The 17,342-nt window shown below is 39.0% G+C and overlaps 1 protein-coding gene across 1 annotated transcript in view; it reads right to left on the bottom strand.

Annotated features, from left to right (window-relative positions):
• The window catches only part of LOC311097449 (actin-binding protein WASF3), a 38,851-nt gene extending 25,920 nt beyond the window's left edge, over positions 1 to 12,931 (bottom strand). Inside the window, exons 1-2 of the mRNA XM_084137120.1 lie at positions 12,719 to 12,931; positions 3,887 to 4,045 (exon numbers count right to left, since the gene is read on the bottom strand). Coding sequence (XP_083993246.1) covers positions 3,887 to 4,019 — 133 coding nt within the window. The 5' untranslated portion in view covers positions 4,020 to 4,045; positions 12,719 to 12,931. The remainder of the gene's footprint in view (positions 1 to 3,886; positions 4,046 to 12,718) is intronic.
• Positions 12,932 to 17,342: the final 4,411 nt, after the last annotated feature.

Genomic DNA, 17,342 nt, shown 5'->3' with positions numbered 1-17,342 from the left:
ATATATGCACACTGTGAAGATGTATATATGCACATATATATATAACATCACCATAGTCCAGTACAGACATAAAAGTGGCTGCACTCTTTTTTGCCTCAAAGGACAGACAGGATTTGATTCTAAAGTAAAAACCCAATTTCACTTTCAATCTCTTCACCAGTTGCTGAACACGAGGGCCAAAGGAGAGAGCGTCATCAATTAAAATCCCAAGATACCTATACTGAGACACAAACTCAATCTCCGAACCCTGGGACGTAGTAATAGGCAGAAGATTATGAGGGACTGATTTTGATTTAGATAACAACATTAATTTTGTTTTATCAGCATTTAAAACTAGTTTTAATTCAAATAAGTTGCGCTGAACAATATCAGATGCAAGCTGTAACTGAGAGAGAGCCAGATGGGGTGTGGATGCTGAACTATATATAACTGTATCATCATCATAATAATGAAAAAAAAATGAAAAAAAAATAAAAAACCCTCCCCTTTCCCTCTAAAACCTCACTTATCGGGCTTATGCTACTCTGAATAATGCCTGAACTTCGTATCTTGAGCTCTTCTTGCGTTGTTTTTGTTTTTGCCTCTTCATGATGACTCGCTTAATCTAGTCCTAGTTTGTAAGTCACTTTGGATAAAAGCGTCTGCTAAATGACTAAATGTAAATGTAAATGTAATGAAAATTTATATTATGAACATTTTGATCAATATCATTTATATATAGAGTAAATAGGAGTGGTCCTAGGACTGACCCCTGTGGCACACCTTTAGTTTCACTGAGTGAACCGGAGATAAAACCCTCAGCCTGTACACATTGAGTTCTGTTTGAGAGAGTTATTAAACCAACCAATAGTATGTTTAGATAATCCAATACTGACAGGTCGCTGTATCAGTAAGGTATGATCAACAGTATCAAATGCTTTTGATAGATCGATGAATAAGGCTGCACAGTGTTTCTGGTTATCAACAGAATCAATAAAATAATTTAGTACTTTTAAGGCTGCCGTAGTTGTGCTATATTGTTTTCTAAAACCAGATTGAAAATCAGACAGGGTATTATTAACAGACATAAAGGGCCCTATCTTGCACCCAGCGCAATTGACTTTGTACACGACGCATGTATCATTCCTATTTTGCACCCGACGCACAGCGGACTTTTCCCTCCACAGACGCACGTCGGTAAATTAGGGAATGAACTTGCGCTCCCGGGGGCGGTTCAGCGAAAAGAGGAGGCGTGTTCCGGCGCAAACGTTCCCTGGTGCTATTTTGCAGTTTCAGAAAACAATTCCGCCACAGACCAGGAGAAACCTCGTCTAAAGTCAGTGCGTTATTCAGATGCTATTTTAAGGGCGCATACTTGGCCATAATGTAGCATGTGACTGTCCTGTCATACACTTTGCTTCTCTCATCTACACACAGACGCAGCAGTTTCCATTTTTGCAAACCATACATAATTACAAGGAAAAATATTATTTTTGTGGGAAAAAGAATATGAGGGAAAATATTCTCAGTGAGGGAAATCATTGTGGTGTAGGCACAAATATAGGCATAAATCTAACTTACACATTTACCCAAATTATCATACGCCTGTTTAACCGAAGCTAATTTGGGTGTGTTTCTCCATCCCCAATGTCACTTCTCTGTCTTTTACTTCTCCTGGTGTGCGTCTGGCAAATCCACCGTTATAATAGCAATCCGCCATGGAACAAGCGCGCCTGCTCTTAAAGGGAATGTGATACTTGCGTTTCAGATCGTTAAAATAGGGCCCAAAGTCCTTTCATTTATTGTTGACAAATGTTTCGAGGACTTTGGCCAAGGCTGACAGCTTGGAAATGGGCCGGTAATTATAGGGACGTCCCGCGTGACGTCACGCCATTTGGAGCAGCCATCTTGACGGAACAGAAAATGCTAAACCGCCGGTGATACTCGTGATACTACAGCTCGTAGCGAAATATTCCTATCATGCCCGAGCGACGCTGTGCAGTTGGATGCGATCAGATACGTGATCATACAAAAGGAATATCTTTATACCGTATCCCAAAAGAAACAAAACGGAGAAACAAGTGGTTGGCGGCAATAAACAGGCAAAACGCTGATGCGGTGTTTGGCTTCCAACTGTTTGTGATATAAGGTACAAGAAGTAAAATGTAAACAAAAGTGCATGTAAAATATACAATAAAGTTTAGATGAAATTATACAAGGTTACTTGACTTTTTACGTCTATTCAGTTTTTGTAACATGTCCATGACAACCGGTTAACTGTTATGTCCATGACAATTTTGTCCATGTTATTGTCCATGACAATTTTAGAACTCTATTCTATTCTGTTCTATATAAATTTTTTTTAAAAAAAATCTGCGTTAGATTAAACTGAGAAGGGTCACAGCACTTGCATATTGTTGTCCTACTGTTAGTTTAACTGCTTCTATTGTTCTCATTTGTAAGTCGCTTTGGATAAAAGCGTCTGCTAAATGAATAAATGTAATGTAGGCCTAAATGTAAACCGATAGCCTGCTAAGCTTTTGTATGCTTTTAATGAAGCTCCGGTGTAGCGTGATGGGAAGTGAATAAGGTAGCTGTAAATGTCACCGAACTCAATGTCAGGAAGTTTTTCTACACATTCAATGCCTGTAAAAAGAACTTGTGGTGCTTCATATGGATCTATGATTCCTAATTCCTTTATTTTCCTCTTGTATATTGTATATATATCTTTTTGTGATGTAAATAAGTGTGATGACATGACGTGAAGAGTTAGCTGACGGCCACTGCGCTAATAATAGATAACTTAGTGGTGGGGAAAAAATCGATTCTGTTCAGTATCGAGATATTTTGCGCACGCAATTATATCAATACTGTAGCGCAAAGTATTGCAATATTTAGGCTAATTATAAAATAATTATACTAATAATTATATTATTAGTATAATAATATACTCTCTAATATATTACCCACCCCTAATAATAGATCCATTGCCACTGAGTAGCTGACGGATGTATTCCGTCAAAATGGCTGACAGGCGGCTAGGGGTCACGTGACTGGGAGCAAGGGCGTAGATTTGGTTTGAACATTGGGGGGGTTGAAGTTTGGGTATGCCTCCTGATGCCTCCTTTTCATGTGATTATGGTATAAATATTGGGGGGCTTGTAATGCATAGATTTAAATATTGGGGGGGGGGGGGGGGGGGGTTATCTCCCCCCCAACCCCCCCACAAATTATGCCCCTGACTGGGAGATCCCTATTTGGGTGTGTAGGATCTCCGCCTTTAAACAGGGGAAGAACAAAAGCTGATTCCCATATAAGTGGAATTTCATTTAAGACAAGAGAAAGGTTAAAAATATGAGGTGGGGCAATAAATCAGCTGCTAGCTTTAAAAAGTAAGGTCAGATTTATCAGGACCTGCCGGTTTTGAAACATCTAAAGATTTAAGGGCTGTGCACACCTCAGAGACTGCAATTGGTGAAAAGTTGAATGATTGACTAGTTGAAGCTCTCTGACTGAACAATCGAAGGGTTCACATGAGCACCATTAATTGAATCAAACAAAAAAACAGAAGCTATGAAGTGTTCATTGAAACAATTAAGCATTTTTACTTTATCAATGATTGTATGAGAGCCCTTATTAATACATGATGGAAGTTCTATACCTTTATTATTTTTAGTTAATGATTTAACACTTTTCCAAAATTTTGATGAATTGTTTAGATTGTGAGATGTTTGTATAAGAAAATGTTCAGCTTTAGCTTTTCTGACTGCAACCGTGCATGCATTGCGCAGTCGCATGAAATCAAGCCAGTCTGAATTTAATTAAATCACAGACCCTTACGATTTGATAATTGAAGGGTTAAAAATGACTGTGGGTCACCAGTTGAAGTGAGAAAAAGGGAACGTACTGAGTCCTCCCAGCTGTTTGATAATGGCCGCCAGTGTGCTGTTTGTGACACACTCCAGCTCATTGGTCACCCCGTCAGGCAGCGCTCCCCGACACAGGTGCTTGGGCTCGATGGTCCTCTTTACAAGAGGCATGGCTGTCCTCAACTACAAACACTGACCTGTGAGGAGACAGAAGTGCATTTTACACAACATGGTCTGAGCTAACGTGATACAGCAAACTAGATAATGTTTAGACTTTCACCTCCAATCCTAATACTTACAGCCTTACAAAGTAATTAAAGTCCCCCTGTAGTCGATCATTTTATCCCTTAAAACTCATCTTTGATCACCAAAATTACATATTTAAAAGTTTTTTCCTTGAAAAACATTTCTTCATGCCTTAAAATATCTTGAATGTAACTCGACACCCTTGCCTCATTTAGTATATGCTGTTCTATGAATATGCAAATGAGCCCCGCCTCCACTCACTCACTCAGCTCAGAGATCCACTGGTTGACGATCACACGTTGATCTGAAGGTAGTTTGTGACGTCAGAAACACCAGCGATTTCAAAGCGTGTTTTTGAGACTGTCTTTGGTTCACTGCAGTTTTAAGGAGAAAATACTCAGCAATGGTGTCGACTTATGAATTTACACATGGTTTGTCTTAAAGCATATTAAAACCACCACATAGACATACAGTATAAACTACATTAAAAGCTGGATTTTCACCACAGGGGGACTTTAATAAACAATTAATTACTATATTTTTTCTCCATAATGAGTTCTTTCAGACTACACATTAGTCAAATCAAAATAATTATAATTGACACATAACACTGGGTCTCATTCACTAGCCGCCAATACACGCATATTTTCGTGTAAAACATTCCCCCCCCTCTCCGTTTGGCCTGAAATACTATGTTCATAGTCATTCAGTTTGAAATGTTGACTCCAAACACAGAGATCTTTCAGATTTTCCATCTCTCCATATTTACGATTCTTGAAACGACACTGGAAACCGAAAGTAACTCACTCCTGCTAAATGTTTACTCAGACAATACAAATCGTCACCATTACGCCTGAAAGTTTGCTAAGTAGTATTTCCTACTAAAGCGATGTGGTATTTGAGAGTATCAATAGTAGACTGGTGGGCGTGGCCTTGGACAGCACAAGCCCAGTGCATTATGGGTGTTGAAGTGTTCCTACTTATTTGGCAAAAGGGAAGACAACAGCATTTCTCTAGCCAGGTAGAGTCTTTTTTTTTGCCTTTCTACTCTAGCCAAGTTTTATTGAAAGCCCATTTTACCAGTGGTGAATAACCCTTTAAACTGCTGAATCAATCAATCTTACTGACAATATAAATGAGGCTCCCCTTCACACACCAACCCAGTGCTGAGTATAACTGGATCAGTTTGTCAACAGTCATTCTGTATTCTGTCCTGAGAGAAAACGTCCTGAATTATTCATACAAACAGTAAAACATCCAGTCTCACATTATACAGTATCCTTCATTTGTTTAAATGTACTCACAGGGCAGTGATGCAATGCTGAGGACTTAACTTGTTTCTTTACAGGATACACAATATAACAATGTAGGAGGGAGACAAGAGGATCAACGAAGGAGATCAACGTGGGAGTAAGCACCAGTACAAGCAGGTTATGCGCAACAAGCTTCCGTACTCTGTAAAACAGGTCGCATCTCTTCCGGTTCTGGTCTTTAGTTTGTGCTTTGTTAAATATAGGGCTGTTTTACTCAAGATGCCTTCAAAGTAGCAATCAAAGATTGCCAATGTTTTTGAAACATCTCTGTGTAAACTACAAAAAAAGCGAATTTGTGAAAACGGTGACGTCATGTGCATGCGTATTACATATTCAGTCTATACGCGCATAGTGTGACATTGCCAACTACTGGCCTGGCATAAATAATACAGCGTTTTTAGTAGTTTTCGTGCATTTGTGTAAACAGGGGTTGTTTTGACAATGTTGTCGCCTGTAAGCGAAAAAATCTGTTTTAGTGTTATCAACGTGTCGTGTAAACATACCCTTAATACACAGGAGAAAACGAACTGAACAAGAAACAGGTGCACAAAGAAATCAGTAACCATGACAACAAATACTGAATAACAACTGGGAAAACCCCCTATAGGTGAGTATTGGCAAACATACATCAGGCTTTACATTTACTGGTTCAAAAATTTTAAGAATCCACAACAATAAGAAGATTCAGATGACTGTACAAATAAATAGAAAAACAACACTATATTAATTATTGAGCCAATAAGAATCACAAGATATTGTCTGACTTGATGCAAACAAACAAACAGACGGTAAGTGGGTGTTTGATTACAGACTGGCATATCATCAAAAAGTAACATTTACTGAACCAATTACTGTCATGTATACAGGCAGATAAATCAAGCAGGATCACAAAATTAACATAACATAATATAGGCCTGTGAAACGTTATAGATAATTAACAAGCATAAGTGTGCTACAGTAGGGCTTTTGCTAGCATAATGCATAATAGAGCCAATTCTAATTGGGGAAGAAATAAAAAACATTTATCTTATTGTGCTGACATGGATGCACACAATTATAAACACTGACAGAAAAGTCGTTCTCTGTAAACGCACTCCACGTCCGTTGAGAGATCATATGTAGGTAATCTAAGGCATTGAGTATTGTTAGCCCTTATAACTGATTACATAAATGTCCTAATCAATGTCTCAAAAGCCAGTGTTTTGAATTAAGCCCATTTATGCCTACTGTTGCTACATGGATTCAGTGTTTCACGTATTTTGTAGCTGCAGAGAAAGGTTTTAAAGACTGTACCTTATCTTCTGTGTGGGCCTCTGAGTGAGTTCACGTAGTGTAACAGCGCAGCGCTTTTGGGTTGTACGTCAGAACGTAGGCAGAAGCGCTGCGCTGTTACACAACGTGAACTCACTCAGAGAAACACAGAAGAAAATCAATAGTTGAATAAAGTCGTTATTTTTTGTTGTTTTTTTTGCGCACAAAAAGTATTCTCGTCGCTTGATAAACTTAAGGTTGAGCCACTGTAGTCACTTGGACTATTTTAACAATGTCTTTACTAACTTTTCTGAGATGGCAGATATCGATTACCTAGCAGCCTATGGAGGAGTGAGACAGCTCTCAGATTTCATCAAAAATATCTTCATTTGTGTTCAGAAGATGAACGAAAGTTTTACGGGGTTGGAACAACATGAGGGTGAATAATTACTGACATAATTTTCATTTTTGGGTGATCTAACCCTTTAATAGCGTCAAACAGTTCATGAGTAGTTGAAAAATGTTTCCAAGTTCGTTTGAGACCAAATATTCACTATAGTGTTAAAATCTGAACTGACCACCAGGCCAAAACATGAGCCCGATGGACTTGTTCTCAAGCCACTCCTTGTTTGTTTTTGCAGGGTGTGCAGGAACATTGTCTTGTTTAAAAAATAACAACTGATCATTCCTCTTTAGATAACTTTTCATTTTGAAGCAAGCCATTCTGCAATATTCCCCTGTACATCAAAGGATTAAATTACTTTTCACGGTGAAGCAGCTCACCACAACCAGCAGCTAAAAAGGCTCCCCACACAACAACTCATCCTTCATATTTTACTGTGGTAGAGTTACAAAGTTCTGTCATGAAACTCCTGATGGTGCAGGCTGATAGGTCCTTAACTCAATCTGCTTGCAATCACATCATTCTCTATAAGGCAGAGCTGATTGGTTCCTGCTGCATCAGTAGCCAATGAGCTCGCTGCTCAACCTTCAAATACTGGTCAGCATTTGCTGTAGCAGTTGCAGCAATAACAGCAGCCGCAGCAATAACAGCAGCAATAACAGCAGCCGCAACAATAACAGCAGCAATAACAGCAGCCGCAGCAATAACAGCAGCAATAACAGCAGCCGCAGCAATAACAGCAGCCACAGCAATAACAGCAGCAGCAGCAGCAATAACAGCATCAATAACAGCAGCAGCAGCAAAAACAGCAGCCGCAGCAATAACAGCAGCCGCAGCAATAACAGCAGCAGCAGCAATAACAGCAGCCGCAGCAATAACAGCAGCAATAACAACAGCAGCAGCAATAACAGCATCAATAACAGCCGCAGCAGCAATAACAGCATCAATAACAGCAGCAGCAGCAATAACAGCAGTAGCAGCAATAACAGCAGCCGCAGCAATAACAGCAGCAGCAGCAATAATAGCCGCAGCAGCAATAACAGCATCAATAACAGCAGCAGCAGCAATAACAGCAGTAGCAGTAATAACAGCAGCCACAGCAAAAACAGCAGCCGCAGCAATAACAGCAGCCGCAGCAGCAATAACAGCATCAATAACAGCAGCAGCAGCAGCAGCAATAATAGCAGCAGCAGCAATATGAGGGTGAATAATTACTGACAGAATTTTCATTTTTGGGTGAACTAACCCTTTAATAGCTTCAAACAGTTCATGAGTAGTTGAAAAATGTTTCCCAGTTCGTTTGAGACCAAATATTCACTATAGTGTTAAAATCTTGACTGACCACCAGGCCAAAACATGAGCCCGATGGAGTTGTTCTCAAGCCACTCCTTGGTTGTTTTTGCAGGGTGTGCAGGAACATTGTCTTGTTGAAAAATAACAACTGATCATTCCTCTTTAGATAACAACTTTTCATTTGGAAGCAAGCCATTCTGCAATATTCCCCTGTACACCAAAGGATTAAATCACTTTTCACGGTGAAGCAGCTCACCACTACCAGCAGCTAAAAAGGCTCCCCACACAACAACTCATCCTTCATATTTTACTGTGGTAGAGTTACAAAGTTCTGTCATGAAACTCCTGATGGCGCAGGCTGATAAGTCTTAAACTCAATCTGCTTGCAATCACATCATTCTCTATAAGGCAGAGCTGTTTGGTTCCTGCTGCATCAGTAGCCAATGAGCTCGCTGCTCAACCTTCAAATACTGGTCAGCATTTGCTGTAGCAGTTGCAGCAATAACAGCAGCCGCAGCAATAACAGCAGCAATAACAGCAGCAATAACAGCAGCAGCAATAACAGCAGCCGCAGCAATAACAGCAGCAATAACAGCAGTAATAACAGCAGCAGCAATAACAGCAGCCGCAGCAGTAACAGCAGCAATAACAGCAGCAGCAGCAATAACAGCAGCAGCAGCAATAACAGCATCAATAACAGCAGCAGCATCAATAACAGCAGCCGCAGCAGCAATAACAGCAGCAATAACAGCAGCAGCAGCAATAACAGCAGCCGCAGCAATAACAGCATCAATAACAGCAGCAGCAGCAATAACAGCAGCAGCAGCAATAACAGCAGCAGCAGCAATAACAGCAGTAGCAGCAATAACAGCAGCCGCAGCAATAACAGCAGCCACAGCAATAACAGCAGCAGCAGCAATAACAGCAGCCGCAGCAGCAATAACAACATCAATAACAGCAGCAATAACAGCATCAATAACAGCAGCAGCAGCAGCAGCAATAACAGCAGCCGCAGCAGCAATAACAGCATCAATAACAGCAGCAGCATCAATAACAGCAGCAGCAATAATAGCAGCAGCAGCAGCAATATGAGGGTGAATAATTACTGACAGAATTTTCATTTTTGGGTGAACTAACCCTTTAATAGCTTCAAACAGTTCATGAGTAGTTGAAAAATGTTTCCCAGTTCGTTTGAGACCAAATATTCACTATAGTGTTAAAATCTGGACTGACCACCAGGCCAAAACATGAGCCTGATGGACTTGTTCTCAAGCCACTCCTTGGTTGTTTTTGCAGGGTGTGCAGGAACATTGTCTTGTTGAAAAATAACAACTGATCATTCCTCTTTAGATAACAACTTTTCATTTGGATGCAAGCCATTCTGCAATAACAGCAGCCGCAGCAATAACAGCAGCCGCAGCAATAACAGCAGCCGCAGCAATAACAGCAGCAGCAGCAATAACAGCAGCAGCAGCAATAACAGCAGTAGCAGCAATAACAGCAGACGCAGCATCGATAACAGCAGCAGCAGCAGCAGCAATAACAGCATCAATAACAGCAGCAGCAGCAGCAGCAATAACAGCAGCCGCAGCAATAACAGCAGCCGCAGCAGCAATAACAGCATCAATAACAGCAGCAGCAGCAATAACAGCAGCCGCAGCAATAACAGCAGCCGCAGCAATAACAGCAGCAGCAGCAATAACCGCAGCAGCAATAACAGCATCAATAACAGCAGCAGCAGCAATAACAGCAGCAGCAATAATAGCAGCAGCAGCAGCAGCAATAATAGCAGCAGCAGCGATAATAGCAGCAGCAGAAACAACAATAATAATAGCAGCAGCAATAATAGCAGCAGCAGGAGCAATAATAGCAGCAGCAGCAGCGATAATAGCAGCAGCAGCAACAACAATAATAACAGCAGCAGCAACAATAACAGCAGCAGCAATAATAACAGCAGCAGCAGCAATAATAATGGCAGCAGCAATAACAGCAGCAGCAGCAATAATAACAGCAGCAGCAATAATAATGGCAGCGATCACCATGCAACTTCCCAAAATCTGCCAAAAACTTAATTATGTCTTTGATGTTTTTCTGAGACAGCAATGGCTTTTTACGTAGTGCATTTGCTTAAATATTGCTAATTTCATGACCAATCATTTGTGGTTAAGACAATTAAATGCTTAGTGTTTAGCCATTTAGGGATTGGCCCCCTTTTTCTTTTTTACCAGGAGTGTGTACATTTGAAAAATTGTAAAAAATTAATGGTTCAAAATTAAAAATAGATTACAAAAAGTAGGAAAGTACACTTCCAATATCAAAATACATTTTTAGATATAAATGCAAATGTGTGTATAATATAATTCCATATGAAAACCCATTTGCAATACATATAGCCACTTTATGTCTTATGGGTTCACACAGACAGACAGTTTGCCTTGAAGCCTATGGCCATTTCCATGACAACCATCCAAGGCCCCTCTCATGCTCCGGTGCGTACTAGAGCTAGTCTGTTAGTCAGAGACAATCTCTTTGTAATGCTACTCTAAACGCATACTCTATTTTCAGGCTTGGCTTTCTTCTGTTTTGCCATTCCCCCCTAAAAAAGAAGAAAAAAGAAATAATAATATTTTTTTAAATAGGCCACAATGCTCCCTGAGGCTGTGAACCCTTTTTGCAGCTGTTGTAATTGTGATAATCATCCGACACGATGTGCACATAAACATCCTGAAGGGGAACCTCGATCTGTGGTGCTCATGACACTGTGACCTCATTCCACGAAGCCCATTCCAGCGATACAAATATCTATTTGTTTGAGCAGTGTGAGGAGGCTAGCAACCACAACTCTCCTCAAAGAAGAATTTGCTATTGGTATTCGAACAATATACAGATACAAAACTCACAAGTTTCAGGTGAGATCTCAACAGCGTCACACAGAGCTGTAATGAAAAGTCAAGAGATTTCAAAGGAACCTCAAATAATTCATATAAAGTGTCACATTCATACACAGTGATGTGATGTAGATGTAGAGTTCCTCGTCCCACAGTGCAAACAGACCCGACAAAGAATTACAGATGCATAACAGAATATAGAATGAAATAAATACAAAAAACTATCAAGAAACGTGTGAATCAAATTGAAAAACGACTATAGAATATAAAAAAATAAAGTGTTGCATTACGTATTGAATCCTATATTATATCTGCCCTTCTAGTATGTGAAATAAAACAGGATTTGCTACGAGGACACAGCTGAATGATCTCTCGCGTCTCAGTGTAAATACTCAGCCTGTCTCTATAGTCCTCGTGAGAGGAAACCATGGCAACGCCTCAACTACACTGGTGGAAAGACACGTTTACGTAATCAAACTCCGCATTCCCACCTCAGATCTGTGGGAACAGGGCACCCAGGGTTAAGGCTCGGGATAAAGGGATATTCTACAAAAGAAGGAAATGCCATTTAGGCGACAAAACCACATTATACAGTCCCTCATTTCCAAATCCCAGGCAAAAAAACGTTGTTTATCAATAAAATAAGCAGAATTTGCGGTGAAGACAGCAGTGTTCAGTTACAGAGAGGGTTTGACTACGCTATAATGATTCTGGGCACTCTTCACTAATGTCTTGAAGACACTGTCATTTAATGATCATACTGCTATTTAAACTGACTACTGAGCGTCTTAATGTCTCAAATGTTCATCAGTACAGGAGTGAATCAGTCAAGCAGGATTTAGTTCTTTCTGATACTGGACCACGTTTCAACAAACAAGAATGAGTCAAGAAATGAGTCATTAATAAGTGTCTGACATGATGACTGCTTCACAAAGAATTGATGTTGTAAGTTTTCACCTTGAAATAAGACTAAATTGAGTCCTCTGATTGAGAAAATCTCCTCTAGAGATTCAGAAGTGACTCAACAATGTCTAAAATATGCTCAAGATATCAATAAGAAGACAACAGTGTGAACTCAAGCATTTCTCATCAAACAATCTGAGCTCTATTTCTTTCATAACTCCGTGTCATTTGTGGCTATTTTAAATTCTCATTTTAGCAGAGAGAATATCAAAGTTTAGAATTCCACGATCTATTGACGCTCAATAGAGTGGCTGTTGATGACCATGACGTCACTCATCATCCATAACACGGTGTCGCGCATGACGTCATCCCCCAGAGCACTGTGCTGGCATGTGATGCGATAACAGGTGCATTTAAGTGGGAAAATGAATGAAATGGCAGCAGTCATTATTGTTTTCTATCTGTCAGCATATTCTAAAGCGCCGTTACATCTACGAGTCTTGCCTTCAAGTCATCATGACACAAGTATGTGAAAACACACTCTTGAATTGCGCGTAATTGGCATTTACTTACGGATAATAGTAGTTGGGTAGGTCTTCTGTTACGCGGTCGTGGTTTCCGATGAGCTGTTCGGCGTTACATGGCGTTAACGCGCATCATCATCATCAGCATCATCATCATCATCAGCATCATCACGCTGTGTGTTGTGCGACGGACGCGGAGGAGATGCACGCGCGCGTTGCCTGGGAAGCGTCGCTAGATACTCTGCGCTGCAGAGGCGAGTCCACTGCGCATGCGCACGCGTGATCACAGCCCACCACCTGTGTGTGTCTTGTGTGTGTGTGTGTGTGTGTGTGTGTGTGCGTGTGTACCTACTTAACTATATTTTGGGGACAAATTTGTACCCAGAAGTGACCAAAACCTGACAAAATCTCCAAAAACCTTCCTTTAGTGACGTCCTCAGTTGTAAATCTGGTATAAAAATAAATTAATTAAAGGTTTTTTAAAAATGTAAAACTGCAGAAAGTTTTGTGTGATGGGTAGGTTTAGGGGTCGGGTTAGTGTGTGTGTGATGGGTAGGTTTAGGGGTCGGGTTAGTGTGTGTGTGATGGGTAGGTTTAAGGGTCGGGTTAGTGTGTGTGTGTGTGTGTGTGTGTGTGTGTGTGTGTGTGTGTGTGTGTGTGTGTGTGTGATGGGTAGGTTTAAGGATCGGGTTTGTGTGTGTGTCTGATGTGTGTGTGTGTGATGGGTAAGTTTAAGGGTAGGGTTAGCGAGTGTGTGTGTGTGTGTGTGTGTGTGTGTGTGTGTGTGTGTGTGATGGGTAGGTTTAGGGGTAGGGTTAGTGTAAGGGGAGAGAATATACAGTTTGTACATTTTAAAAACCATTACATCTATGGAATGTCCCCATTTAGATAGCTAAGTAAACGTGTGTGTGTGTGTGTGTGTGTGTGTGTGTGTGTGTGTGTGTGTGTGTGTGTGTGGGAAACACTGACACGTAATGGAGCAAAATATGCAACTCAAATTTCTTGAGGTGAACAGGCTAGTGTAAGAATACAAATGCAGCATTACGCGAGCTTAATTAATCCTAGTCTTTAACTCAGTGCTTATTGTTCTTTATTTTATGCTACTTACTCCAATTCAACAGAGTCTTCCTCTTTAAGTGTTCGTATGGTTTGGGACAGCGAGGATCCTCTTGTGGCCACCGTGGGAAAAACTTTGAGAGCTATTGTAGCATTGAATTGGTTTCAACCCATGTTTCCTGAATAAATTACAACCTGACACTTCAAGACAACTAGGAATGTTAATAAAGAGAGAGAGAGAGAGAGAGAGAGAGAGAGAGAGAGAGAGAGAGAGAGAGAGAGAGAGAGAGGGAGGGTTTTTTTTCATCTACTTATTTGAAATTTATATAAAAACTTTAATCAATGTCAGCTGTCTCCTAGTGTGACCTGTTATACTTAACCTATTATTTCATTCATTTCCCACTCTGGGTTAGGGTTAGGCTACTGAACTAAAACAATAATAATAATTACAACACATTTTAACAATACCCACAAAATTAGAAATATGAGCACAAATACATTAATTGCAGACTCTTTATTTTGATAATGTATTTAAAATACAAACAGCTCCAATCAAGAAGTCAACTGGTCAAAAGGTGTCACTTGAAATGTAATGTTTACATTTTTTATTTATTTATATTTTAGCATCATAATTGTAGTAACCCATTAACCATTTATTCAGAAATTAAATGAATGTCACCACTTGGTGGCGCTCTTCCACTATAAAATCTTTTGCTGAAGCGTAAGCCTGACACAAACATGCTTGACATCAACTGATTAAAGAGAGTCCACAGGAATGCCTGTGCAGGAATAAAACAGGTTGTGTGAGAAAGAAAACACTGGAAAAGAGTAATATACTTTAAAATCACCATGAAATCAAAACCATATGCACAGTTTATGCACAGTTACTTCCTGGTTTTCGATCAGCCAGCCTGGTTTCCAGTGAACTGTTAGCTGTCATTCTGTACTCTCTGTACAACGACACAAAACCATCAATGACTGACTTTTTAATGTTGTAGTTATATTTTAATGCAGTTATCACACTTACCTAACTTGCCAATAAACCAGTTTTATTGATTGCAATAAAGACTTGAGGCTAATGGAAGAAGAAACTCGATGTCTGTAACTGGACATGCACACGCTACATTTTTCCAGCGCTTCAAATGTTCTTTCTTTTCTTCAAAACATTATTTGCTCATCCTTCTGAAATTGTCCCCATTTGTAAAACCTAATGTTTCAAGATGTAGGAAATCCAAAATTTGATAGGAAACACTTTTATTTGAAAATAAAAAAGACATGAATTACCACTATAACCAGTAGATGGTAGCAGAGGAGGGTTTATCGGCTAATATTAACCCTTTCCTGAAATATTTTTTTCACATAAAATCACTGGTTAAAAAAAAAAAAAAAATTGTCAATGTTTAGCACTTTTTATAGTGAAGTACGAAGTTGGAAAAGTCACAAAGTCTCATGAATTTTCTTTCTTTCTTAAAACTGCGAATAGAGCAAGCCCAGCGCTCTCTCATAAGCACTGAAGCTGTCAGTCTCAGTGAGCTCACTGACTTCAGCACACTTTCGGAAACTCCTATTTTGTTCAGTGATTCTGACTAAATTGTACAATAAATCTTTAATTTATAGTGTTGATGCTTTTTTCCCCCACACAAATTAAATTTTGCTGAGAAGGAACACTCTTTTTTTATGTTGTTTTATGTTTGAATAACTAAACTGATGCTAGGTCTGACTATTTAAGTGACTATATTCTGATTATAAACTAAGTATTACACTTTTGATGCTGTTAAAGCTGCCTCAGGACATTGAAGATACCGTGACATTTCACCGGAAGTTTTCCCAGCTGGCTTATATCATTGCGGAAGTTCAGTGCATATAGTTAAATTCTTTCTTTCTTTTTTTTTTTTTACTATAGAATATTGCAGTATTTATAGTAGCCTAAGTGATGTATTCATGCCTGTCTTTTTAAAATTCATGTTACTGGTAATCTTAAATCAGAATAACTTCTCTTGCAGCATCTCTTCTCTTCTCTGATGACGAGGGCGGGGCTATAACCTGTCACTCACATGAGATCCACCAATAGCAAACCACAACCATCCAATCAATTCCCCACGGACAAAATCAAGCCCCGCCCACATTTGTTCTTGTTCCAGAAGCGTTTCACTCGGATGTACGCAACCTCGAAATGGCAACTTTAAACATTAGAAAAGTATGCATTTAGTGTATACTTTATGGATATATCACAATAATTATAACATAAACACATTGGTTTGTAGCAGAAAATTGTTTTACCATTTACTGCATATAGCCTACCTATATTAGCTAATGAATCAAAATTCACAGAAAGTAGCTTATACTTGCGCTTTACACAATAAGGTGGATCGGGTACAACACGGCTGAAGGCACACCGCAAGAAAAAATGTTTGTATTGAACATTTGAGGAGCAACAGATTTTGTGTGAAAATAAATCATTAAAGTGGTTTATTTTGTTTCAAAATCGTATAAATGTATGAGGTGTCGAGGTCTTTTACTTCACAGACACACGGGGCAAGACACAAATGCAAATACTTTAGCTAAAATAATGTGTTTTTAATAATGTCTAAGTTAATACTTGTTCAGAACAATCACTTTAGCAAAGTGTGTACTATTTTCTGTTTATTTTGTTAAATAAAAATAGTTTTTGTTCAATAAATATACTGTCATTAAAATGTTCATTTTAAAAAATACAGAAACAAATTATTTAAAAAAAGTAAAGATTCTGAAAGCATTGAATGAGATCCAATAATAATTAAATATATAACTATCACAAACTAATTTAATAACAACAAATTATATTTTATTATATGATATGATTAATATCATATTTCTAAATATGATGGTTTCATTTTAAATATGGTGATTATCTCTAAGTTTTGATATATGATATTTCCCATCTGAATAACCATGTCATGTCAACAAATGTAAAAGTCAGTCATCTGCTTATTATCATGTTAATTATTGTCTTGCGCCCCAAAACACCATTTACATATTCTTCCATTATTGAAAAATGTTGTTTTAATAACCTTGAACAAAACTGAAAATTATTAAGACGACATTTATCTCAAAATATATTAAATTTTTTTAGGCATTCTTATTTGCTACTTAAATCTACAAAATAAAAATAAAAAACACACATCAAATATTAGACCAATTTATCTCAGAATCAGCTCGAATTTATGACACGATCATGTCAAGGATCAGATGAACTTCCACGTGCATCTTGAAAAGCGGTTGTTAATGAAAGTTTTTGTGCATCTATGGTTTAGAGGAGAATAAAACCAAAGGCACGTTTTACCCGGGTGTGCCTTGATCCCCTCGTGCTGGAAACATTTGTTATGTCCCATTACACAAGATAAACTGATCTTATAAAACTCACAGCAAACAATCAGCCTCATATTAGAAGTACATGGATGATCTGAGATGGCGAGTGTCATTAAAGGGATACTTCAGAATTTAGCATTAAGCTTTGATCCGGTAGTATTTTCGATTGACCGTGCTTCCCTCCCTCATATCCCCCTGAGACGAGAGATTTATGTATTTTTTCTCCGATCTGAGGATTTTTTGTCCAGAGACGAGAGACTACAGCCAAT

The sequence above is a fragment of the Abramis brama genome, assembly GCF_963993115.1.
Source record: "Abramis brama genome assembly, chromosome: 15".
Classification (NCBI taxonomy): domain Eukaryota; kingdom Metazoa; phylum Chordata; class Actinopteri; order Cypriniformes; family Leuciscidae; genus Abramis; species Abramis brama.
The sequence above is the reverse complement of the archived record's forward strand: the minus strand, read 5'-3'. Positions and strand labels throughout refer to the sequence as shown.